Source organism: Frieseomelitta varia, unplaced genomic scaffold (assembly GCF_011392965.1).
Source record: "Frieseomelitta varia isolate USP_RPSP 00005682 unplaced genomic scaffold, Fvar_1.2 scaffold_462, whole genome shotgun sequence".
Taxonomy (NCBI): Eukaryota; Metazoa; Arthropoda; class Insecta; order Hymenoptera; family Apidae; genus Frieseomelitta; species Frieseomelitta varia.
The window spans coordinates 604567-631998 of NW_025110215.1; the positions used below are offsets into that span (position 1 = coordinate 604567).

Consider the following 27432-nt stretch of genomic DNA (forward strand, 5'->3'; position numbering starts at 1 on the left):
CTCCGCGAAACTTTGAGCAAAGAGATTTCAGATTCGACGTGTACCAATGCCAGCGTAAACTGTGCAACGCCCTTTCGCGCGGAATTATTGCAGAGATCGTTCCTCCAGCCTCCGAGCAGAAATTTCAACGGTTTTATTTCCTTCGCCAAGCGTCTCGTGCTTGGCTTCGTCACTATTTCATTTCCAGGAGGAACGAAAATGGCGACCGGGGTAAATGGGGGATAAAAATTATCATTTCGCCGACAGATTTGCGCGTCGCGAAAATTGAAATCGGCTAACTGAACTATCGAGCTACCGACGATGCGGTCCGATTCACTTTGATAAGGATTAACTCAATTATTTCAATACGATTTACGGATTAATTTGCTGCGGTGTACTCGCGTTTCAGCGCGGAAAGTTCAGCAGATCCGCCGCACCGGCGGGATTCTCTTCGAAGTATTACGCTTTAATTCGATTCCTTTGTGTCTCGGCGAGTGTTTTCGCTCGGCTCTGACATTATCGTCCAACACAAACGTTCCAATTAAAGTGATCCACGGGAATAACTTGCGAAAATTTAACCGGACAGCGGTTACTTCCCACCAAATCGCAATCTCTACGGGAAAATCTGTTTAATTGCTCGCGCGAAATCAAACCGAGCCGTTCAATCATTTCACGATAATTGAACGATAATTATACAATACGTTAGGAAAGAAAAGTAATCACAAAAGGTGTCTTCACACAGTTGTATATATATTCATTATTGCACGTTAGGACCAAGTATATTAAACTTCGTACGACTGAAAAAAATTTGATATTCCAAAAACGAAATGTAGTAAAAAAAAAAAAGAAATAAAAAAACAAAAGAGAAGGAAATTTCATTGAAATACGCAAATACATTCTGATAGTAGTCAACTTACCGTGGTCTCGCACTTGATGGGACAGACGCACTTGGCCTCGCCGGCGCTGTCGCTCTCGCACTCCGCGTAAAAGTCGCACTTCTTATTCTCGCATCCGTCTGGGAACAAACAACGAAACGGTGCCAATTAACAAGTGAAACCGGCTGGTTCGCAACACCCCACCACGCGGTGAGCAATCGGCAGACGCGATCCATCTCCGACCTGGTAATTGGCCACGAGCAAAAAGCTCGCCTTGGTAGGACAGACCATTCGTCACCGCGGAATCGTACGATGGCTGTTTGCCGGGAAATCCGAGATCCCGCGTGATATCTCGCACGAGCCGCCAATTCACCAGGCCTACCAGAACCGGCTGAATTGTTTAAGGAGGCGCGCGAGCCTCTCCTTCCGTTTCCGTGATATTCCGGGCGCATCGACGCGCTATGAGGCAGCACGCCCCCGCCACTTCGCCTTCCGCAGTACCGTTCGTGCCACCTTCTGGCCGATGTTCAAGCCGGCATTAATAAAGATTCTCGCCGCTGGTATTTGCATAACTGCATCCGCTTCGGGGAGAAGGGGGGGTAGAAAGGGATTATCTGGCCCCTGTGTCGTTGTGCACGCGCGTGCGGGGATTCGCTCTACGAGAGAAGGAACGGCGAGGGAAACGAGCGCACTCTCTCCCCCGCGGGATGGAAACGGAGGTACAGTTACCATTGAGGCTGGATTTGCAGCGAAGAAGTTATCTTTAGAATTCATTGAGAGAAAAGGGTTACCGTTTCATCCCCCCCCCCCCTCCCCCGTTCGACGATGTGTCGATGACGCTGCTACGGTCTGCGAAGATAACAAGCCTTCGGAGAACCGTAACCCACAGCTTGGAATGGGGAGGACTTCTGAATTTCTACGGTTCGTATTACGGTGGAGGATCTCGGAGGATCGACGTAGACAGCGAAATCGAAGTCGGGGCCGGGGATAGAAATACGAGAAAGCCGAGAGGCGGCAACGACGAGGCGGCTCGAGTAGGCAGCCTGCATGCATATGCAACGTGCATGCCGTGGGGTAACAACTCATACAATTTCAGCCGAGGGGCTGAAGTCACCTGCGCCGCGATATGCACCGAGCCAAATCCCGGCAGTACGTTTCAGAAGTTTCACGCGATTTTAAACCATGCAAATTATCGTGCGGTCCGGGGTGAACAGCGTGAATCTCTCACCGAGATTTCCTTCGCCGAATACGATCGAAACGGTCGTTTAGATCGAAGAAAGTTTAGCTCGATGTATTTTTATAAACAGCGAAGATCCCAGAAAAGAATCCGGCGTTTTAGGATGTTTGTTTCGATATTCAACGCCGAAGTTTCCCCCCCCTTTTTTTTTTCCCCCCCGTTTATGATACTTTATTTTGCCAAAGGTCCAACGATAGAAAGTTTAAACTAGATTTCGCCCCTGGTTTGCAAATTTATTTCCATAAATGGATTTTTTTCATAAACATGCAAACACCGTTAACGAAAAAATTCTTAAGTTTCCTCGTTGATCAACATGCAAACAGGATTATGGTATTGGCGAAGAGGGTGGATCAAAAGGTTTCCCATGCATCGTATGCAAATCATCCTGCGGTAAATCGAATATCTACAAAAATCCTTAAACTTCCGAGTTAATTTCGCTGGACAAAAAAAAAAAAGAAAAAAAAAAGAAGGAAGAACCGTGGACCGAATCTAATTACACCGAATTCCCGATATAACGAGTTCGATATAACGAGCTCAGTTAGTCGGAATCGACCGTCGTTCGATTTTTCCTTCGCCGGCCGACTCGCTTCATAATAAAGTTTCCTTAATTATTTACCCAGTGCCGTCGTACTAATTGTTCCGCTTTCCTGGTCGATCAATATTCAATCAACGAATTTCGCCCAGAAAGATCTTAATCAGCTACTATTTCGGCAAGAGCGGAGGAACGACTATAAATTGCTTCGTGGACGGTTATTTGCAACGGCTCGTCATTTTAAACAAACCTATCGATAATTTATTTCCCAATCTACAAATAATATGTCTACAATTAGATATTCTAATATACGTCAATAACACTATCACGTTAAATTCATTTGCACGTAATTTCTGATCCATTTCCATCGTTCCGTTACAAATTTTCACGCGTGTTACTGACAAATCAATTTAGGTTTGATAGCTTCATCGAGAAATTAACATCGAAGTTATATCAAGATCGCTGTGTACCTTACAGTTCCATGAACGGCTCGTGGTTATTCGTGTTTCTCGCATCGTCCTCTCGGATATACAGAACTTCCGTGGAAAATAGAATAGATGAAAAGGTGAAAGATCGGAGAATCATATTTGCGAATTGGAAGAGACTTAAAATATTCCGTTCTATTCGAGTTGGTTTCAAGTCAACAATTAATTATCAATCGTAAAAGAAATGCAACGTTTTCTTTATTCAGAATTTGCCGGACGTGCAAAACGATCGATCAGGCGTCCACCCGAGCGAAAATGAAAAGGAGATCGTAACCAGAGAGGAAAAAAGGTGGATCCCGACGAATCGGGAATGAAGGTTCCAGAGAATTAAAGAGATTCCCCCGTTTGCCGGGGATTGGTACTCACTGCAAAGTCCCTGGTAAAGCACGCGGATCTCTCGTCGATGTTTACAGCCCTCCAGGCGAAGCTTACACTCGTTTCCGTAGCTGATGCCATCGTCGCCGCAAACCGGTTGAAATTCCGCCGGACAGGTTGGACATTCGCAAATCGCTGTGCCACCGGTTTCAGCGCAAATCGCGCCCCACTGACAGATCTGCAAAAGAATTTCCTATCAGCTTGACTTTTTCTCCTGGACGTTTCCGATTCCAAACGCGGCGATTCATTTCATTTCTTCTCTCCCCCTCTCTCTCTCTCTCTCTCCGTCTCTCTCCTTTTCTCTGGGTTTCAACCGAGAGAAAAACGCGAGATTAATCGCGGCGGATCATCGTTTGCTTTTTTCACGGCACACCTCTCGGCGACAGCAGCCCCTTTGTCGTAGGTTTTCTCGGATAGTCGCTTGGCGCAAAGCCGATAATTTATCGCTCGTGATATTTTATCGCAACGCGAAATTTACGCGCTACTTTAATTCGCGGGATTTAACGTAAATCGTCGTAGCGCTTTGTCGCGGCCGTCGCTGACTTCTCCTCCGTTGGTTCCCTCGTTCTTCTTTTTTTCTTTTTTTTTCTTTTTTGGAACGAACGGAGAACGGCGAGTGCATAGAGATCGCGATTAACAGGAAGCATGATAAATAGACTGCGCGTATTCAGTTTACGCAGATTCGGACTTTCGTTTCTGTTCGTTCGATCTTATACATTTCAATGTACGTACACAAATTTCTGTTACATTCTTTTCGCGCTTGCGTCTCTCATTTGCAATTTTCAAATCAACGTTTCTACAACGTTTGCGCCAACGCAAAATTTCTCCCGTAGCCATATGACTCTCCTCCATTCTTCTTAACCACTTGCGCTGGCAACTGATTGCGCGGACCATAACGAGTGACCATAACCGTATAAAATGACTCGTCGCTATCGTTTTGAACTCGTAGAAATTATTGAGAAGTAATAAGTTTGTTGTTTGCTTTGCCTACTTGAAACTGAGGAAATATTGCAATTTTCGGGCATAAAACATTCTCGACGTGCGTGGCACGTCGTTCCAGCGCAATAGATTAAAGTAAAACTCGACTTAGCGAAGAGTCTGTCACACCTCGCGCGACCGTGCCTCGATTTTCGTCACGTCGCGCGCGTGTTTGTTTGCACGTTCAAATATTTGCCATTGTTCCTTTACGTTACGTTCCGCCTGTCTGACACCTGGAGCAGAGAGGCTCGACTGACCTTCTCGGAGCAGGGCCCCCTGGAGCCACAGGTCCCCGTGTAGGCGACCTCGATGTTGGTCTTCGTTAAACAGGCCTGTCTCTTCAGCTCGCACAACGACGTGTACGTTTTGCCGCCTCGCGCGCATACCGGCCTCATCACCGGCTCGCATTCCGGGCCGCACTCGCAGCTCGCGATCCCTTGTCGGTTGATCACGCACTGTTCGTACGGGCCGCACTTCGCCTCGTCGCACGGATTGATCCCTGCAACAATCACCCGAGATTGAAAACAAAAAAACATCCCGTTCTTCAATAATAAATAAAAAAAATAAAAAAAATGGTTCAGCTCAGTTTACGTCAGACGTTCACACTTTAATTCTAAATCAGGACGGGTGTGCTGGTGGTGAATGGACAGACGGAAACGAAGACGAACGACGAAGGATCGTTGCTGCTCGACTTTCAGATTCTCCTCTGGGATGTATAATTTTTCGAATTCAAGAGGTAGACAGTATTCAGTATTGAGAAAGGAATTTACGAGTTGGGTTTGTAAAATTTTCTTCGTTATACAAATCTTATAACGTAACGACCGTATGCCTTCATTATCTCAAATGATATGTTCATTTATTTAGATTAATACTTGGCCAATCAAAAGCGTATTTGCCTATCGCGAAAACGTTGATTGTTTTCTGTTGGAATTGAAGAAGGACGAAAATATTCGAAATTATATATTAAAAATAAAACAGTTTTATAAGATTCGATCTAGCGTGCACTGATGATTTTACTTATTACTCTACAATGTTAATGTCTAACGCGGAATTTATTTCGTCGTTGTGAGCTTGAATAAAATTGAAAATAACAACGTCCAATAGCGAAGAGTTGCAAAATGATTCTACTTTATTCGAGAAAGGAGAGACTGTCACGTCACGTTCCGGCGTAATGGTACAGACGTCTCTTAGGAACTTGGACGAGTTGAATGGTGAATTTGAAATTACCCGAGCTGCATGCGCCATTGTAGACCTTCCTCAGCGATAATCTCGATCTGCAGGCTTCCTGCCTGAGGCTGCATTCGTTCGAGTATGTTTTACCATCGCTTCCGCAAACTGGTGCGAACTCAAGGCCGCACTGCTCACCGCAACGGCAGCCAGGTTGCCTCGAGTCGTCCAGCTGACAGATTTCCGGCTCTACGCACTCCACGTTGCCGCACGGATCTGGAAAATTAAATTGCGGTACGTGCTAGTTGAAGAGTCACGTTCAACACTTCGTGCAATGAAGACGTGCTGCTAGTCAAACGTCCGACACGATCGTAAATTCTTTCGCGTCCGAGGTACGTTCTTCTTGTTTCGCAATAAATCGTCATCTATTTCTCCTGTTTAACCTAATTGCATCGTTTTTCGACGATATTCGAGATTACAAAGATCTCCTCTTTCACGGTAATTGAGGAAAAAAGAAACGACCGGGCAAGAGACAATCACTTCAGGGAGATGAAATATTAATCTCGTTTACCGCAAGACACCGGAATCAACGTTTCGTCGCCAAAGAAAAATGGAGCTTCATTGTCCAACGCGAGCCAACAGCCACTTCACAGTTGGCGGATTACGGAACGAGCTGAAAAAGAGACGCTCCAGGGAAATTCACGTGACCGTGCGGTTAGGACGGGTTAGTTGGAGTCAGATTGATAAAACCGGATGACGGAAAGAACCCAATGAGAAAGTGTACGCGGTTCCGCGAGCGAGCGAGGAGAAGAACAAGAGGTGGGTGGTAAAGAAGGGGAGAGAGTGGTGGCCAGCCGAGGCACAGGTAGAAGCATAGCTGCACCGAGATTAATCTTCACCCCCGAGGAAGGAAGTTGGAATCCGTTTCCTGTCCGTAGGCTAGGTAGGTTTCGATCTTGCAGCGAGGCTGACGCGGCAAGTTGCCGAGGTGGTGGTGTTTCTCGAGGTTAGTTCGAGTTACAGCCCAGTGAAGCGGCTAACCTTCCGCAACCACCTTCGTTTCTTCCTCGCCAGTTTAGTCGCTCGTCCACAAGAGTTGCAATCGAAATCCCCTATCCCGTTCTCTTTTTCGCCACGCAAATATTCCCGGTGCAGCTCGTGACAGTTACGCTCTCGCGCCGAATTCCCGCGTGCCCAGGTCGTAAACGATAATTTACGAGCCGCTAAGTGCAAGCTACGATACCCTTCCTTCGTTCACCCGTCCGGATCGCTACCGGGGCAGACTTTCTTCGTGTCTCTCCCAACGGTCAAATATTTTCATTCACGCTTTTGCTTTACTTTGGCAATTTGTCGAAATTGACGTACCGCTTTTCACACACACACACACATATATAAACGTATACGTAGACACGCGTACGTACGTTCAGGAAAGCAATCGAGATAATGGTGGAAAATTGAATTTACTGGAACAACGCAATCCTAAAAGCTGAAACTTAAATAAATATATATATATATGTGTGTGTTTAAACTTGTACGACGTTGAAGCTGGACCAACACTAGAAGTTTTCCGAGTTTATCTATCACTTTGAGACCGTTGCTCTCGAACCCGCGCGCTGTCCCTTCCCCTCGATGGAAAATTACAATGATCAACGCGTCCAACTTCGCCAACTTCCCAGCGAAAGCGCGATGTATCTCAATTTAGCCGGTTTAACTCGCTCGCGGTTATCTTATCGCCAGTGACGGCAATTTCGGATTAAACCGGGCCACTCGGCGAGTATAACAACGGTTGAGAGCGTTCGTCGAGCTCCTCGAGTAAACCCGGGATCTCCGGTTTTCTTCAAATTCCAGCCACGACTTCTTCTCAAAGACAGCGAACCACACGGGCTTCCTAAGCTGGCGCTCCAACTTTCCGCGACATTACCCTGATGCGAATTTCTTTTGTGTTATCGCCGCGGCATCTCCGGGGATCTCACTCCCTGTGTGTATCGACGTCTGTTCGTCGTTATCCGGAAAAGCTACGCGTGGCAGCGAGTGCGCGTAACGATGTCGGCTGCACGACGCGCACTTCCGGCAGTTAGGCCACTTTAACAAACGGAAGAAACAAAGAAACGAGAGAGCTCCAATTCACCCGTCCGACCCGGGTTTTTAATCGGACACTTTCCTCGAGCCACCCTTAAGAATTAATTTTCGCGGGGAACGGAAGCTTCGAGACAAATATTTCCTGTCGGTGGTAATTTTGCCGCCCTGAGGAGGGTGGCGGAAAGAAAAAAAAAAAAAGAGAAAGACACGGAACAGGGTGGCATTGAAACAACATTGAATATAAAGCGGTCGCGTGAAAGACGAGAGACGGGAGAATGGGGGGGGGGTGGGGAAGGGTGGTACTGGCGAGTGAAAAGGACGGGAGAATGGAAAAAAGATCAGGACAGACCGGCGTCACTTGAAACCGTAAAACCCCTCGTAAATTGCCTTAAAGCCCTTCGATCGTGGACAGAGTGCGTCGAGTCCTCGGTTCTCGCCACGTTTCTCACCCCCTCGGGCGATTTTGCCGAACAAAAGCCACCCGGACCGTCGATAAAAGTGTGTTTAAAATTCCCGCGTCGCCGCGAGGCGAATTGTTTTTAAGTCCGTCGCTAAGAGCCGCGCTACCTCGCCCCCACCCCCTCACGTTCCCTTGGTGGCCGACGACCTTCCTCCCTCGCCTTCCTCGCAACCTCACCGAACGGCTGTCTCCAACGGCCTTGTCTAATCTTCCGAGTTACGCGAAACTTTCTACGCGGATCTCCACAGCTACTTTTTTTTCCACGCCTTTTAGCTCCCCCTCCCAGTCTTGGGACTTTCCACGACGATCCTTCCCCGTTAGTTCCTCGAGCCAGAACCGTGACCCCACGGTCGCAGCGCGCGCGCGCGCGCGTATTTTGCATTCTCGCGGAATAACTTTCAGAAAGGAATAATAAGCGACGGGGCGGAATAAGAAAGAAGTTGCCCGCGAGGAGAGGGTAAGTGGCGGATAAAGGGAATTGAATTGAGTTTGGTCAACGAATTGAAAGATCGCTAACTTCTCTCGCCACTTCTCCCTCGCTAGTCGCGTTTCACCGTCTGCATTCTTATTCCGCGCTTCGTTATTGTTCCGGACGGTTTATCCCTTTTCAGCTTCTCTCCTCAGTCCGACGCAACCGCGGCGTTCGAAAACGACGAGTTCAAACATTTTGTTTCTCGCGCGGAAACTCGAACGTGTTCGAACACGGAATGGAAGAAGGTAGGATCGCAACTCGCGTAGGCTAATGGCGAATAATCTCGAGACGAAAGAATTCCTTTCGTTGTCAAAGCGTGTAGGAAGTTTCTTTCTGTCCCGCAAATTTCCGGCGAACGTGTAGCGTGCTTGAGAAAGCTCCACGGATCCACGGAAGTTTCGCGCAGCTTTGCACGTCGCCGTTCAATGGAATGGCAGTTTTGCATAGCTTCGGTTTCATGTTCGTTAATTGCGACAGTTTTACGCGGGCTCGCGCGATTTCGAAAATTTCGCAGCTTCATGTACGACTGAGGTTTATGGGAAATTTAGCGAAGGCAGCGTTGCTGTTTCCACTGAAGCCTGAGATAGCGTTAAAAGGTGAAACAATTCGTCGTGAAACGAAATCTCATTATAATCCATTCTTCGAGAGTTTTTCCACGACTGACGTTCTCCTTGCGTTTATGTATGATAAATTGGATCGATCTCGGATCATTGATATTAGCAGTAGCCTAATCGTAACAAGCAACGTGCTTTTTTTTGAACTGTTTGCGCGCTATCAGCAATTTTTCTAGTGCCAAAATGTATTAGTTCAATATTTATTCTTCCATTTTTATAGAAAGCATGTTTTCGGGAAACGTTCGTTAGAAGTAAAACGAATGAAAGCTACAGAGTAAATTAACATAATCGATCCTATGTTGCTCCAGTTAACACGAAATAAATTCCTCGATTTCGAATGTATTGATTCGCTAAATTTAGACGTAATGGTCAACGCACGCACGTAACAATCACACGAACGAGTCACTAGGAGTAACAAATACTTAATCTCGATACTTGATCGACGCTTGTGCCGATACCATCTGCAAATATATAAATCCACCAATCGACACGTATGTATAATTTGCAATTACAAATCACGCGTCCACGCTGTGCCAATTAAACAGAGCGACTCTATCGACCTCGTCTATCGATCCAAGCTGATTAAATTCCCAACGAGCGTGAAATCCACCAAAACAAATTGCACGAAACTATCGAGCCCCGAACCGTTCGACAGACCGTCAGGTCCGTCTTCCCCTTTTCCTCGTCAACGAATATCACGAGTTTCGATAGTTGCAGAGCCGCGGACGTCGCGGGGAACACGAGGAAGAAAGTTGGAGGCGTCGTTGAAAGTCGAGTTATGCCCGAGGAGCAATGGCTGAGTTTATGTTGACAGCGTCTCGGCGGTAAGTCACTTTCGTTCGATCTGCGGCATCCCCCCGAAGCGTGCTGGGAACTCGCGCGACGAACAGGGGCAAACTAGACAGGTGGTAGTCACTTTGGCTCGAGGCGTGTAAACACGAGCGTGTAAGAGCATCCGGCTGGATACGGCGATGATAATTTACGAGGATACGGGGATGCTTCCTGGGGGAGAGCTCCCCTCCCACCGTTGGTGCATCGTTGCACCGTAAACGGGCTACTTTGCGACGAGACGCCGAGAACGTTTGGCTAGTAAATCGCTCCGAAGAGACACGCTCCGCGTCGTGGCGCGTGTCATTGGTGAATTATAAGTGATTACACGGATGAATGCAGATGCATTCGGCGCCGGGTCGTCTCCGCGCGCAAGCCGTGGTTTCGTGGTTTGATTTCATCGCGATGCAATTACGGTGTAACCGTTCGATGATAATTTACGGCCAGGCGCCCTCTTTCGATCATTTCGATGCACTCTCGCTGATGTACACTCGCCGCTGTTTCGCCGCTGCAACGTCACTCTGTGTCGTCACAGAGTACGGCTTCGGATTTTGTCAGAGAAAAATTGAAAAATAGATTGGAGGAAAATTGCATCGGAGGTACGAGTTTAGGGATGTCTCGCCGGTGTTGTTTCATCCTCCGACGAAAATCCAGTTTCGCGCGCACGGAACTCGTGGATCCGTGGGTTTTAATATTGAAAAATGCAGGTAACATTCAGCGTACTATATCTATGTAATCTCTAATCTGTGATCTGCGTGAAATATTCGTCCCGAATTCGTTTCGAAAGAGGCGGACGAGCGATTTAACCAACCGGTCGCAGACCCTCAGGTTCGATCGAATCGAAGAGACGCGACTGGTTCGGTGTGTGTATGTGTGTGTGTAGGTGTGCGAATGCTCTCGCGTCTCGAGCCTGTTCGATACGTAGCGGCAGCGCTCGGAATCCCTCGGATCGACTGGCGCGAGAATTTAGTCGAGCCCATTTCCAAGGAGCCAGAATCCTCGGAGCTAACGTTTCGGAGATCTGCCCCTTTCCCTCATCCCCCGTGGAAGACCCTTATTTCGGCACACTGGAGCGTGAAGAAAACGGCACGCCCGCCTCCATTCTGATCTGGATATTCACGGGAAACGAGCTAAAGCAAATTTCTCTCAGCTGGAGACGGCGGGACGGGATACACGGAGGGAAAAAGAAGGGGTGAAAAGAAACCGCCGCTTATCTCTCAAAGACTTCTACGGGAAAAGGTTACTTAACGATCGTTCCGTGCACGGTGACTGGATAATTGTGAAATTAAACAGGACGAATCGCGGGATCTGTCTCTGCTGGGCGAACGATCGGCGTGTAATTGGCAGTAATTCTGTTCAACTAAGATCAGTTCTTACTTTTAAATTTCCTTTCTTTCTGTTCGTTCTCTGCGAGATCTAATTAAGAGATCGTGGAATTTTATGTACAACGGACTGGTATCTTTGTGAATGAAAAAGAAATAGTAGAAACTTGAAAGAATTGTGACAACTGTTGTGACAAGTGTTACATTCTATATGTGAATTTTACATTTAACAGTGGAACTATCGGCGATTGTAAAATAGAATTCGACGCAAAGAAATTAAAGTGCCAAAGGACGGAGAAAAATTTGTGATACAACAAAGAACGCAAATTTCTATTTATATATTTCACTAAAAGTCATTCAAAAACACACATGTTACGAATATATAAAATTTCTATGGATCATTTGACCTATGATCATTTTGATCAATTTCTAGTGTGTATAATTTTAGTATTAAAAATTTTCCACAAACGCGTAAAAATCCGCGATCTAATAACCAATTTTCTGTGAAATTCTAAACAAGTGTTATTTGTCGCTCGGGAAGAAACGACTTCTCCTTTATTCACGAGCTTCCAATCGTGAGTTTCTCTCTCTCTCTCTCTCTCTCTCTCTTTCTCATACAGTCGGAAAAGATTAATCCTTTTCAACTGCATGATGCTTTTGCGAAGTTTTCCTCGGAATTCCCATACACTCTATAACCAATAACAGCTCCCTCCACTGTCCCTTCCAGGATCTGCCTCAATAACATTAACACCGAGTGAGAAAGAGAGAGACAGAGAAAGAGAGAGAAATTGGCATACTTTTAATCGCGAGACCCAGCTTCCATGCTTTATCGCGTTTCGCGGCCCCCCTTTTTTTTTGCTTTGCCTCTGCTCTGCTACTTTCAATCATTGAAAAAGTTCGTCTGTCTCGAAAACTCATTTCCCCCCACTCGCCCTCCCTCCTCCTTTTTTTTTCAATTTACCCTCGGGCCAATCGTCTCTGACAGAGGAGAACGAGAGAGGCACGACGACGGCGCGGGACGCGGGAAGCGAGGAGAGGGTGACGATCGAAAAGTCTCGAAAGTTTCGAGCTAATTTGATTTATCGTCGCAGCTACTTGAGATTCGCGACCCGGCTCGTTCCACCCTCTGACTTGGCGTCCTCGTTGCCGAAGAAAATTAGGAGGGGTCAGGAATGGGGGCTGGGGTTAGCTAGAAACGAGCGGCCACGATCGGCGGCCCACCCTACTGACGGAATTTATTATTGATTCCACCGTCTCACCATCGGCCTCACCGACTGAATGCGATTGATAAAGGACACCCTTGACTCTCTCTCTCTCTCTCTCTCTCTCTCACTCCTTTTTCTTCGATTTCATCCTCCATCGTGACTTTCACCTCGATGAGAATCGAACCGGGAGTCCTCCTTTGACCCCGACGGTTCTGCTCCAATCTTTGCGACTGGTCTCTGTCCCTCGTCGTTATGTCTCGTTGTTCTCGGTTATTACACCTGACGAAATAACAACAGGATCCTTTGACGTGCTTTGCACGTCCAATTTTCCTTCACGTTACTGCGCTCACTATGTTTCGCCTTTGCCTGTCTGAACTGATTCGTATGAAATAACGTACCCATTGTCCGAACAACAGCGTTTTGCTTCGTTCTAACACTCATTTCGGTGGTTTACGTTAGCTTGGACTTGGAAAGAAACTTTCTGAATACGAGAGTGAACGCATGACGCGAATTAGTCGCTAACCATACATCGTCTAAACTTGCATTGCAGCAATTGAATGTGAATTCTTTCGTATCAAGCTGTAATCACGTAATATTTTTTAATAACCTTCATTCTCTGTTCAACAGGCCATTTTTCATTTCAATCGATTTCAACAGAAACGACTGTCGAGGAAAACATTCTTCTGGACTTGAAAGAATTTTCTAGATATTAATTTCAATTTTCTAAATATGAAAGCTAACACGAAGCTCGAATCAGTCGCCAAACAGTCGCAACAGGCCTAAACTTGCGTTAGAGCAATCAAACGTTCAATCGTTTCGTATCAAACTGTTCAATTCTCCTGCGAAACTGTTCAATTCGCCTAGAATTATTCAATAATCTTCACTCTGTATTCTTCGATCTCCACGAAGGATTCGCGTGGAAAAATAAAAAACGCGTCGACATTCGTTGATAGCTGGCCAATCGATTACCAATTACGCGTCTCGCGCGAAGAATTAAGGAGCAACGGGGAGATGGATGCAGACGAAGTATCGACGGATGGACTCGCCTAATCCTAAGTAAACGCCGCCACCTTTCCTCGCAACTACCTGTCTGATCAAACATTTGTCTTTACTACTCGGCTGATTAAACGCCCGCCAGAGTTTATACCGCGTTCAAGCCTTCGGTCGAGAGGACACGAGGCGACCGGGCTTGGATCGGGGATAAACAGCCGAGTAAGAAATCCGACGGGCGGATTCTGGCAGGGGGTGCGGGGGGGGGGCGCAACTGCGACTTGTGAGATACGTGGAGAAGATAAAAAGGGGCGAGATGATTGGCAAAGGTGAAAGGCGAGCGACTGGATGAACAGAGGATGGAGAAGGAGAGAGTTGGTCAATATAAGATCAGAGAGAGGCTCAAAGAGAGAAAAGAGAGAGACAGACGGATGGAACGGAGAGATCGAAGATGATTTGAAATGCCGGAAATTGAAATGAGTGCAGGCGAACGAAACGGAAAGGCCCGAGGGGTCAGCTTTGCAATCCGTGAATTTTTTTCAATGTACCTGTGACCATACATCGTTACAAATTACCTCGTTTTACAAATAAAAGAATAAAAGCGTGATATAATTTTCTCTGGGGAAGACTCGGTCGAGGATAGGAGGAGCCAGAAATTGCTCGATCGAGCAGAGAGCTGCGTACAAATAGGAAGGCTCCGCGAAGAAGATCGCGTCGTGCTCGAAGAAAGTTATAAACGAAGCGCGTGTTCGAAGTGAAAAAGCACGAGACGGAGCTGCAGGAGGAAAGTCTCGCTGGCCGTATCAAAGAGAGGAATAACACGACGTGCAAAGGATACAGGAACAGAGGGAAAATTAGACGGGGAAACGAAACCGATGAGTACAAGAAGATGAACACTGACAATTGAAAACGAGCACCGACAAAAGAAAAGGAGGAGCACGTTCGCGGTATGAAGTATCTTCTCCCCTTTCCTTCCTGGTTAGTCGCTTTTAATCCGAAGCGAGCTTCGAAACGAGGTTGAAAGACGAAGAACTCGATTCTTATCCTCGAGAAAGCTGGAAAAGGCTCGATTTAATCGATCGCGTTTCATCTGGCTGGCTATCGATAACTTTCGAATTTACTTCCCCGATCTACGCTTTCTCTTTCTCGTCGAGAAATGTCTGTGAAACGATCTACCTTGGGCGAGTTAGGCACGCCGGGTTGTCTATGCTGTTCGCGCGCTCCTCAATTTATCACTGTCCTCTCCTCGTCGCTCACGAGAGGACGTTGCGGATTTTCACGGCAATTTCACGTCGCGTCCTCGACTTCTTTCGCGATCAGTTCAGGTTTTCCAGCCGTTTGCCGGAAACCGTCCGTTCAATTCGTCGCTGTTTCTCGATGCGCCGTTATCGAGCGTCGCACAAAAGGGGCCGCCGTGATTAATTTCACTGGGCCCGAGTACACGTGCTCGCCCGGGGAAAATTAAGGATTGTTTTCAGGACTTAAGGCTTTTATTCCCGCGGCTGAATGACATCGTGCCTTTAATCTGTTGCGTTTAATCAGCGATTGTCGAGGATCACCGTTTGTTGAACGAGAAGAGAAGGCGCGTATTGTGCTTGAAACGATAGAAAGTTTAGCGACGGAAGACACAGGAGGACAAACGAAAATGGAGTCGGCGTTCAATCTGTCTGATTGATCATACCAGACCGTGTTCTTCAAACTTTCTATTATTAGAACTACCTCGATTCAACACTCTTGAACCTCGTGTATATAAAATCTTCTTCCATCTTCCGTACTGGAGAAGCAAAATATAAATAAACGAACGAGATTGGTTTTTGCTCGAAGCGAGACACACACACTAATTTCACGGTGACGGATTTCGCGGATAAGGAACCGCTTAGGATATCGTAAAATACATACATAGATATGCAGGTAAAATTTTTCCGAATGTAAACGCGAGCGAGTCTGCCCGGAAGTAATCTCGATCGCGTGCATAAAGACGCGGGTAAATACGTACTGACAAAACCTCGATATTTAAGCCCCGCTCGACTTCGATTCGGCAAATATTTGTTTTCCGCTACTAGTCCCGTTGCTGGATTCTCTCGCAGTCCGAGCACGCTTTCCCTCTCGATAAATAACGTCGGCGAGGAAACGCGAGTTTCTTAGGCATGCATCTCTCAACCGTTCGCTCCTCTCGTCGATCAATAGTTTTTGCTTCCGCGACATTTAGCCGTCTACGATTGTTCCGCGAGAGGAGAAATTCGAATTCGAAACACGAAAGGTGGAAATTAAATACAACGATAAAGAGTACCGCTCTCGAGCGAATTTATTACACTTACTTGTAGACTGTGGATATTCATACAAACTTATATTGAAAAGAAATAGAACTTGTTCAAGAAGTTCATTAAATATATATTTTTTTCATTTTCATTATTTATAGTCGCATCAACCACTTGTGTGAATTATTACCGACTTGGAACTAAATCTTACAATTTATCATAAGGTCAGTATTTATTATTTATTAAAGGTCTTAGAAAGTGTATTAATTTTAGGTTGTCAGTCGGGAAAGTACCTACTTTTAGTTGATGTCTATTCGAGACGTATTTTCTGCACTGGACAATAATATGTTTCACTGTCGATTGAACTTTGCACAATTGAGAAGATTGTGAGTGGATTTATAATATTATTAGTAAGCGCATTAAATATTGTTAAGAGTGCACAATTGAGGAGATTGTGAGTGGATTAAATATTATTGGTGAGCGCATTAAATATTTCATGTATTTTTATATTCCACGATTTTCGAGCGTAGAAAAATCCGCAGTCTACTAAATTAGGTATACGACATATTTCTGTCTTCTAACCTAGAATGGCAAAGAATATCTTTCTCCCCGAATTTATTACATTTATTAGTAGACTGTTAATATTCATACAAATTTCTATTGGAAGAAAGAAATAGAACTTGGTCAAAAAGTTCACTAAATATTATTAATAGTGTATTTTTACATTCTACGTTTTTCTGACATACAAAATTCCGCAGTCTACTAATAGGTATACGACATATTTCTGTCTTCTAACCTAGAATGCAAAGAATCTCTTTCTCTCCGAATTTATTACATTTATTAGTAGACTGTTAATATTCATACAAATTTCTATTGAAAAAAAAAAAATAGAACTTGATCAGAGAGTTCACTAAATATTATTAATAGTGTATTTTTACGTTCCACGTTTTTCAGACGTATAAAATTCCACAGTCTACTTATCAGGTATACGACGTGCTCCCGTTGGCTCTCTAACTTCACGGGGGAAGCGAAAGATAAATGTTTGGCGTTGCAACGGAAAGAGAAATACTCACCGCATTTCCCTTGAAATGCCACGGTGATATTAGCACCCTTCGCACAGGCTGCCCTGTTCAGCTCGCAGAGAGACGGATAGTCGGTCCCATCTGTGCCGCAGACAGGGCTCGATCCCTCGTGATCCCCTAAATTCGGACAGGATTCCAGGCACTCGCAGGTGGCTTCCTTGCCGTCTCTGCTTCGCACACATTGCGCGCCCTGGGTGCAATTCTGCTTCGCGCACGGGTCCGGGATTTCTGCAACACAAAAATTTCGTCGCGTCGTTTAAACTAACGATCGTTCCGAATCGTAAGTCGATCGAAGAGAAACCGTCGGACTCTCGGACTTATCAAATCGGCTTATCAAATTTATCGTTTATTACGATATTCCGCGGCAAAGGAAAATTTCAAATTTTCGAGAGCCTCGACACTTCAGTTTTTCTTTCGTTGCTCTCGCTCGAAGATGAAAACGTTTCGCGTTCATTTCGTGCGAGATTCTAGAAACAGGTGTTCTAAGATCCGTAAATAATACGACGTTTCTTCGAAAGTACTTACGTCCGTTCGAAAGTGTCGCAAGTGGAATTCGAATCGTGGGAGTTGGAATTCTCTCTTCCAAGGGATAGGAAAGGTTTAATCAATAATTTTTTCATCGGCGACGTAGTGGTGCCGGTATCAAACGTAATTACAAACCGTAAACACGGGCGCGCGTCGTAAAGCGGCGTGAAATTAAATCCGCGCGATTCACGATGAATAAAGTATCGTCTACCGGGAGGTGGAGGGATTTGGCTGCGGCGCGATAAAACACAGCGTACGAACCGTGACCGTGCGCGCGTCGGCCCTCGGCTTCTCCTTTCTTCCCGGGATTTGAACAGATAAAAGCCGTCCGCGAATATTCAGCCGCGGCTAAGCCGGTGAAAATTTTTAATGGAACCATCCACGGAACGGAGAGCCGTAAACCCAATTAAAACATTCTTTTCGCTCTCTGTGCCAATGATATCGCGACCCTCTTTCTGAATATACGACACGAGACACGGAGTACGGAAACAGAGAAGAAGATAGGAGTCTAGCTTGTTTTCGCTGGAGCGTACGCGAAAGTGATACACTCCGTGACGTGGATGTGAAAGATAGCTATGTTTCAAAAGGGCGGTACGTTTGGTTCCTAGAAATAGATTTTCGTATTATAAAAAAAAAGAAAAAACAAAATTACAAATGCAAAATAGATGAAAAAATACGAGTGTTATATGGGATCGCGCTAGTGATACGTGCAATTACAACATTCGTTCGAAACATTTTTTCCATTTACTTTGCATCTTTCGAGATACTTTGCTGGAAGATTGAAACACGACGCCTTGTACATTATTACATTATTACATCTACGAATAATATGTTCTTACATTTAATGAATCTGATCTGTTCGATATCGGAATCGTTCGCTCTACTTTTTGTATGAAATTGGTATTGGTTGCACGATCGCAGAAAGAAGATCCGCGAGAGAAACTATCCCGATGAAAATGGATAACGCAGAAGTAAGACAAACGAAGAGGAATAAATTTAGAAAGAGAAGGATGTTTCTTCATCCGTCTTCCCTTGTTTGTCATGTAACAAGGGAATGCTCTCGCTCGAATTTGCAAAATCTCCCCTTCAATTATTTTACAATCTGTTTTGTCCCGTCCCTGGTCGCGAATGAGGAATCGACTCGCGAAATTACTCTTGAATATTCCATTTCGCGGGATACTCTCAAGTTTGTGAGCGTCCGCGTTCGTCATTCTTCCCGATCTTCGTTACAGAGCACCAGACGCGAATCCGGGCACGAATCCGGTCTCTTTGACCGGAGAGGAGAGCGTGAAGAGGCCGCAAGGCGTCGTCGTTCCGCTCGTTATTTGCGTTGAAGTACCTTTTGGAAAAACGTAGCAGCACTGCGATATCGTCAACACGCCGCACAGTATCAACACAGTTTTCCCTAGCATTGTTCGTCACCTCTTCCGGTGCCTCCTCTGCAAATCAAACCGACCACCATTCATCTCTTGTCGCTGTTACATTGCCATGCGTTTCGTTAGACATCATTCTCCTCGTTTCTTTCTTTTCTTTTTTCTTTCTTTTTTTTTTTTTTTTTGGAAAACGAGGGACAGTGGACGAGTTTGCGAGGATCCTCGACTTTCTTCGACATTCTTGAAAATTCTTCGCAAGGTCTGCAGAACCATTAACACGATTCGCGAGTCCAGTGTCCCTCTTTCAGCATTTTCGGCAGAATATCTTTGCAAAAGAAAATTCAAATTTTGAAACGATTCGTGCAGAAGAAGCATAAAACTAGACTGCCAACAATTGTCTGATCGACAATTGTTGCATTCCTCGTGTCGCCATATTGAGCGCAATCTCCCTCAACCAGCCATTTTCTCGTCGTGTATACCTTATTTAAAAAAAATATTAGGATACTAATATATCGTCGAATGAATCGCAGTAATCAAAATCACTCACTTGAAAATTATGAGAAGTATCAGAAAGAAAAGAATTGAAATTCTGTCGTTGATATTTAGAATGATCAGAAAGAAATCATTCAAAATCAGAAGAAATTGTTAGAAATGTCGAGTTAGAAAAAGAAAGAAAGCAAAGCAAGACGTCTATAAATGGCAGCCGTAGTCTGTCGCCAGATCAGAACAGACCAGAACAGATTACAACTAATCAGAACTGTATAGCACTGTACAGCAGATTAGTATAGAACAGAATAGAAGTATAGAAGTATAGAAGAGTCATTCAAGAGTAAAAGTAAAAAAAGGAAAATTAGATTATCACGTGTGCTGTTCGTTCTATAGTTACAAGTTATATTAAGCCATTATTCGTTTTATTTTCTTTCTGTACTGTACCACGTGTTTCTATGTGAAGTGTATATATATATATATATATATATATATATATATATATCAGTGCAAGTTATCAACCAGTGTCGTCTTAAACACTGACTCCAAAAAAGATATCAATTAAAAGTAAAAAAAAAAAAAAAACTCGAAATGATCGTTAAAAGAAATCATTTTGACATCGTACACGCTCGAAACCGAGTGAAACACACAGATTGGATGACGAGTCGTTGACACTAGGTCCAGCGACGGCCGCGGCAGTAGTGGCGTTGAACGCTGGCGCCGCCGTGGAAAGCTAGTAGTTCAGCCGGATGATGGATCGCAGCCTCGTTTGCATTCAATAACTCCCGTCCCGGTGTATTTTCGATTTACCATTCACCGCAACCCGATTATCGTCGTTAACGCATTTAATTCGCCGGCCACTCATCGCCGCGCCGATAACGATCGATGCATTATTAATTATCGGTATGACAAAAGCAATTAGCGATCGGTTATCCGACGCCGGTGAGGACGGTGCCGTTTCGATTTTGTCCCTTTCCGTCCGTGCAATCTTCCTAATGGAACGCATTTTCCTAATGTAACACGGGCCAGAACCTAATAAAATCGGGATGACGAGAGCCTGACCTTTCGGACGTTCTAATCAGTTTCAAAGTCTTCCGAGTGAATCTTACACCATCTAGGAAATTTTCGGCTGGCGGTTAGATTCGCTTAGGTTACTTCACTTTTACTTCTTGTTCCTCTTTCCCTTTTCTATTACTAACATAACGTGATCGATCGAGAAGATATTTCATTTTTTAGTTCTGTGATACAAATATTACAGCTTCTATTTAAGTTTGTTTACTTGAATTTTGTAACTCCCGTGTATACGTGCGTTCAGTATCTTGTATAAGAATTATTGCTTCTATTTAAGTTTGTTTACTTGAATTTTGTAGCTCCCGTGTATACGTACGTTCAGTATCTCGTTTGAATTTAACCTTGCGATTTGCTTATCGGTTAAATACCTTGGCCTGACCGTCTCTGCGAATGTTTCATACGAGCAAACTAATGAAAACACTTGCTGCAGGGTACTATTTGTACGGGGAACATCTTTAAATAAGCATGGAAGAAGTTCCTGCTCTGTTCACTTCTCGACGGCCGGCAACAAATTTTGATAGGATCAATTTGAAAGTTAAATTAACTTGAAGTTAAAAATTTCCACGAAGCGTTTATTACTTCTGCGTCTGAGCTGCGAGCCAACTTTTCATACTATTTTGAAACTTAATTATTCAGCCGATGGAATGAATCGTACACAGTGTCGAATAATTTATCGTTCTCCGCAAATATATACAACAGCTGGACAATAAAGATAATGTGTGACTCCTTTTCGAAAAAAAAATGTCGGACGAGTTTGTTCCTTCGAAACTACGAATGTACAGAAACAAATACTCGAATGAAAAGGTCTGCAGGTTTTTTTTTTTTTACTGTTGACACACAAAAAACGTTCGATCAATATTTAAATTTCCATCCTTTTTTTTTTTAAACCATGCGGATTCGACGTTTAATTCGCAGTATTCGTTCATTTAACAGGTGAAAGATCAACATCCTGTGTGGAAATAACATTGGATATTAGTCATTTGTATATGAAATAAAGTTAAACAGTTTAATCGAGCTTTGCCAATCAATTTTGTACGAACGATGATTGTATGGAAAATTGAGCGTATGGAACTTGAAAAACTGTAATTATAGCGAAGCGCGATGTGCATTAATTTTGTACAAGTTCTAGAAAACTTAGATATTCCGAGACTTTAAAAATTTGAACTTGGATTTACAGAATATACAAATTTAGGAAATCTGAATATTTAAAATACTTGGAATCTAGAAAACTCGCAAATCGAATTTTGTTATTTTTACTTCTTGGAATCTATTTTATATTTATTCTTCTGAATTATGTAATATCTACAGTACCTCACGTCAATCACTTCAATATCTAAGTATTTAAACTGTCACAATTTCGTAAAACAATACAGCAATAAATCTGGGTTCATTTCAAAGTTTAGAAATACACCGTTCATTCCTATTTTAAGATACTTTGACACCACCTAGCAGACGGGAAAATGGAGACATTTGTTTTCTCAAAAGAAACGTGAAAAACAAAAAAAAAAAATTTTTTTCACAATTGAATCTACAATGGATTTCAAAATTGTGAATGTTTAAAGCTTTGCCTTCGCAATGATTACCTACAGTTTGATGACACAATCTTTACGTTTTTTACCATTTTATCCACATTATAGTGATTTCAAACCCTCAAATTCTAGGTTTATTGTAGGATTTCGTTTTACGAAACAGTTTTAAATATTTAGTATCGGAATACATGAACTGTACTTCTAACGTATTATTAATCAATTACCAAACCTCTCGATGGATAATATTCATGGGAAAGCGAGCAAATGAATTCAACAGAACATACACAGCCACTCGAATTTATAAACGTTGTTTCTGCTTTGCAATCTACGTGGAAATATCCATCTTAAATATATATTGATTCTGCGGATTGAATTTCGAGCGTGGAAAAACCTCGCGAAAGTTTCTCCCTCTCGTTTCGTTTGGCCCAGCCCGGCCATAGGCGGCGACGTGATACAGTAATTAATAATCCATTTTGTCGGTTTTTGCTGGAGCACCTGACCGTCGCAGCTTGCCGCCCGCCGCTTACGGATAATTTATTATCAGCAAGCACCGCATTACTCCCGTATACATCGATGCACAGGTCGTTGGTACGTCTGTCAAAAACGTCGATGGCCAAGCGTTCAACTTTCTCGTTTTCTTCCGTGTTTACCTGTCAATATGCTCGCTCCGTGACTCGACTTTAATTGCGTACTCGGCCGCAGTTTTCACGATATTTGCGTATTTTTGCGATATCTTTCAACGACATACGACTGTTCCGCTTCGAACACGCGCAACTGAAAATTCAATAACCGCTTCGGTAGAACTTTGTTCGTTCGTTTCATTCTTTCGTTTAATGCTCGTAAATCAAATGAATATTTGCTGCTTGAGCTTACTTTCTTACGTTAGTTCTTATTATGCAAAAAGTAACAGATAGTGAGAACAATTGACGAGTTACTAAATAATTATTAAATAAATTTTAGTTATGTAAAATGATTGTCCGCCGATAATAAAATTCAGATAATTGGAATGAAACGACGAGTGAAAACGACGCATCTGTATTTATAACATTCGTGTTCTCAGCGTTCGTTTTGAATTTTGTTAAACGACGTTCAAGTATTTTTTTACGGGATGTTATTTGGAACGTCGCTGGAAATCTTTTGATAAAATATCGGAGAATTTAATGTAATTAAATTCTTTCGTTATTTCATCTCATTTATTCTAGACTCCTTTGGGGGAGGGGAATATAAATTTTGTTAAATGAAAATGGGAATAATATTAAAATAATCAGCGTAAAACCATTAAAATTTTCAGAGAAAACAGAAAAATATTTATAACTGTATTTATGGCTCGTATCACATCGCTCGTATATTCATTGGTAATTAATGACGATAATTAAAAGGAGAATCTTCCGACATTGTTGCCCCGATATTATAACAAGCAATTGATACAAGTATCTCGATAATTAAATATTCGCGTCGATTCTATTTGCCTCCTTTCAAACTTTTAGCAAATTAAGAATAATCGTTTCTCTCTTTGAAAGAAGTCCGATAACACAAGCAACGACGATATTATTCCGCCATTAATTTTCCTGCCTGTAGTCGCAGCTATTCACGGTTTATACGGTTGTTGAAAAAATTCATTATTTAAAAATTCTGCGTGGGAAATTTCCGCGAATTTATCTGAAAAATAAATTGTACGAATCCGCCTGATATATTATACATGCATATGCGCGTGGATTATCCTCTGGTTCATAGGGAAAATTTCATAAAGTTACGTTCATTGGTTTAAAAATTATAAAATTTTGGACTCAAACAAGCGTTGAGAGACCTTTTTTTTTTAAATTTCGAGACGATAAATGTCACCGTCATCTCATTTTCGGAGCATTCGAGACATTTTTCCACATATTTTCCTGGAAATAATTTAGAAGCACGGAGCATCGGGACGAAAATTTAAAAGAAAGTTTATACAAAATACAAAGAAACACGTTTCATTGAAGAAAGTTTGGAGACTATTTCCACAATTTCTTAAAGAATAAAAGTTCAAATTTGGCCGAATCTATCGTACGAAATACAAGGACAAGATGAACACAAGAACACCAGTCGTACGACAAATTTGAAAAAGTTAAAATTTAATTATCTAATGGTTTCTTAATATAAAGATATTAATACTTTTCACAGAGAACGCTGAGATGTATTTACTAAATGCTTTAAAAATTATATAACTCCATTTTAAAAGACCAAGTTGACTTTCACACGACCTTCCACCTGTCCATCTACAATATCAGAAAAATTACGAACGATTGTATCAAACGACTTGCCGTTTGATAACTAAAGTAAATTTAGTTTGTTGCATTTTTCTCTATAGAAACATGTTGCATTCGTCGATTACTCTCTCTCTCTCTCTCTCTCTGTTACTCTCTGTTTATTGCCTGATGTTCTTCAAGTAGAGGAAGCATCGCGTTCCAAAGTAAACGTCTAAAGACGATGACGAAGTGATCGACGATCGAAGTGCCAGCTTACGTACCGATGATTGCCAATTAGTGGATCATTATCGGAATGTACGATGCCGGTGTAGAGGGATGGCAGAACATTTCGGCAGATAACGGCCAGGAAGACGAAGGGGGAGGATCAAGAGGAGCGAATAATGGAATCGAAGGATTGTTCTGTGTGTATGTGTGTGTGTGTGTGTGTGTGTGCGCGCGCGCGCGCGCGCGTGTGTGTGGCCAGTACAGTCGGATTGTGTCAAATGAGCCTCGTTAGGCAAACTTTGAGAGCAGCCCGGATATTGTTCGACCGACAAACGCAGAAGTGGACTGAAACGAGAGAGAGAAAAAGAGGAGGAGAAAGAGAGAAAGAGAGAGAGAATGATGACGAGGGTCGTTGCCGAGATAAGAATTTGCCCCTTCTTTCGCCCACTCTTATTCAATAATCTGACCATCGTAATGTACAAGAGCCCATTAATTCACTTTAATGGCCGCCACTTATGGCAGCCGCCTTTTTATTGGTTACTTGTGACTGGCTTTCGGCGGATTTCGACCGAGCTAGTTTTATTCGTTCCCATTTATTTACCACCTCGTTTAGCGATTGGGCAGCCGAGCGGACTTAAGGAAACGCTGAATCAGAAGACAACGCTCCGGGAATTCTGCTTCGCCGCGTTTCAACGGCAAATAGCAAACAGTGAAAAGCGAGATGGATAATAATATATTTCCTGAAAAGATAATATATTTCCTTATATATATATAGAGAGAGAGAGCTTTTGATTTTACCAATATGAATCAGTTATTTTATAGTATCGATCAAACGTTTAGACTACATTTTCATTTCATCCTTAATTTAATATTGAATTTCACGTGTTCATTTGTTCACACTGTGCAACGACAGATATGTTCATCCTCTATATTACAATGATACGCGAGATAATCTCATTAAAAAATCTGTTTGTATTTCATACACGTGTAGGCAAAATTTTAACCAGCGGTGTATATTCATCGCGATATTCTTTCAATATCATTTTATAAATCAAAGTACCAAATGACAACCTCGTAGGAAGATAAATCTCGCGACAATCCATGTCCATGACTTCAGGACGCGTCAATTTCGGGAACTGGATGGCGATTATTCGCGCGTGAACGTCGTCAGGAGGTGTCCGATCACCGAAAGAAAAGGAGCGTTCCTTTCATTCGAAATCGGGCCTCGTTAATCAATCCCGAGCCGATGCGTGTCGTTAATCACGCGGGCTATGTTCCTCGCCATAAATCCCACCGGGGCGTTTAAACGCATGTTCAAGAAACGCGGCGGGAAAACAAATTATTCTTCGGTGGAGAGCCGAGAGGAGAGCCACGTGTACCAGATACATCCGTACACGTTGTAGAGGATCGGGTCCGTATAAACGAGATCGAAGGAGGAGGGAGAAACCGACTGTCGTGATTAACGAGCGAGTTTCGCCTGTCAGACGGACGTTTCTATGGTCGTAAGCGGATATGGGCTGTTCGGTCAAAGCGCGTCGGTAGTAAAGGCATCAGATTGAATTTGGGATTGAGCTCCGTTGTGTGAAAGGATCGAGAGGATGACGTGCTACGCCCGCGTTCCCCGATAAGGCCTGCCTGCGAAATTATGTGAACGCGTTTCCCCATCGAGTCCGTGTCTTCCGTGTTACGCCCGTTCTACGAAAATGGGCCACCATGTACGCCCATGGCCTCCGAAGACGCCCACCAGAGAGACCGGAAACGTATAATTTTCCTATAATTTTGAGCCGCGTATGTAACTGAAATCGGGAACGGAGCACCGATTAAAAACGTAACAGGATCCTGTCGAGGTGGAAATGGTAGTTGGAGTGTACGAGATATAAACGCCCGATTGGATGATGGATACCGTCTGGAATTAAAAATTGGTATTTGAATTTGTTACGGGTAAAAATATTTTACATCGGCGTTTATGAAAAGAACGCGTTTGAGTTTGTTGAATGTGTTATGACTTTTAAATGCGCTTCAGTTCCGGAATGTGAATATCCAACCATCCCTCCCATCTCCACCCTCCCCACTCCAAAAAAAGAAATGTTATTAATGCAGTGAAAAATTCATTTTACACTACTCAACGTCATCGTCATAAATTCGTTTGCCTTTCTATTCGACGCAACGTTTCAATGTTTAAATATCCGATATCACAATATAGGATGCATATTCATATGCAGCACCGTTATAATTCCTTTTAAAACGTTTCGCAATTTTAATCCCGTTTAGAATTACTCTCTGGTAATCGGATTTTCTTTATTTTACGCGTACTATATTATATTCCGATCCAATTCTGCGTTATTTTATCAATATTCCAAACCGCACTCTTTCCTGTCCTAAAAAAGGAAAAAAAAACACGTCGCTCTACGTTCATTCTTTTTTTTCTTTTTTTTACAAGTTCCAATTACAGTTTTATTGGTTACAAACACGACAGGCGTGTCGAACATTTTTACGAGCACCGATCGAAGACTCTCGTTCACTTTTGTCACGGTATCATTAACGGATCAAATCGCTAATCAATTCTCGCCCCATTCAGCGGGAACAATGGAGCTTGTTCCCGTCGTGCTCTGTGCAACTCCGTTCGGTGGATCCGATCGTCGTCGCCAAGGTAGAAAGAAAGAAAGAAAAAATAGAAAGAAAGAGAGAAAAAGAAAGACCGAGAAGCCGGAGGAAGACGTATTAAAAGGCCAATTATCGCGAGGCTTAATTACGAGACTCTTGTAACATCAGCGACTTTTCCTCGTTTTTCCACGAAAATCTCTCCTTTCTTCCATCTCTCTTTTTTTTCTCTCTTTCTCTCTCTCTCTCCATTTCTCTCTATCCGTCGCATCGTCGTGACATCGCTTGGCTTTTCAAACGCCAACGATAATCTCAGCCCTGTCGGGCTCGTTCGACTGTTAAGACAAACGAGAGAGAGAGAGAAAGAGGATTTATTTCACGATGTCAATAAAGCGTCACGAGATCGCGCAATTACTTTCCGAACTTGTAACAATGATTCACTAGCGAGAAAAGAAAACTCAT

General features: G+C 43.5%; 1 protein-coding gene across 7 annotated transcripts in view; it reads right to left on the minus strand.

Moving 5' to 3' along the window:
• LOC122532625 (agrin-like) overlaps positions 1 to 27432 on the minus strand; it is a 437045-nt gene that overhangs the window by 24862 nt on the left and 384751 nt on the right. For all 7 annotated transcript variants that reach the window (XM_043661541.1, XM_043661537.1, XM_043661540.1 and 4 more), the window contains 5 exons: positions 16930 to 17166; positions 5689 to 5904; positions 4719 to 4960; positions 3475 to 3661; positions 897 to 994 (listed from right to left, as the gene is read on the minus strand). In XM_043661541.1, the coding sequence (XP_043517476.1) occupies positions 897 to 994; positions 3475 to 3661; positions 4719 to 4960; positions 5689 to 5904; positions 16930 to 17166 (980 nt within the window). The remainder of the gene's footprint in view (positions 1 to 896; positions 995 to 3474; positions 3662 to 4718; positions 4961 to 5688; positions 5905 to 16929; positions 17167 to 27432) is intronic.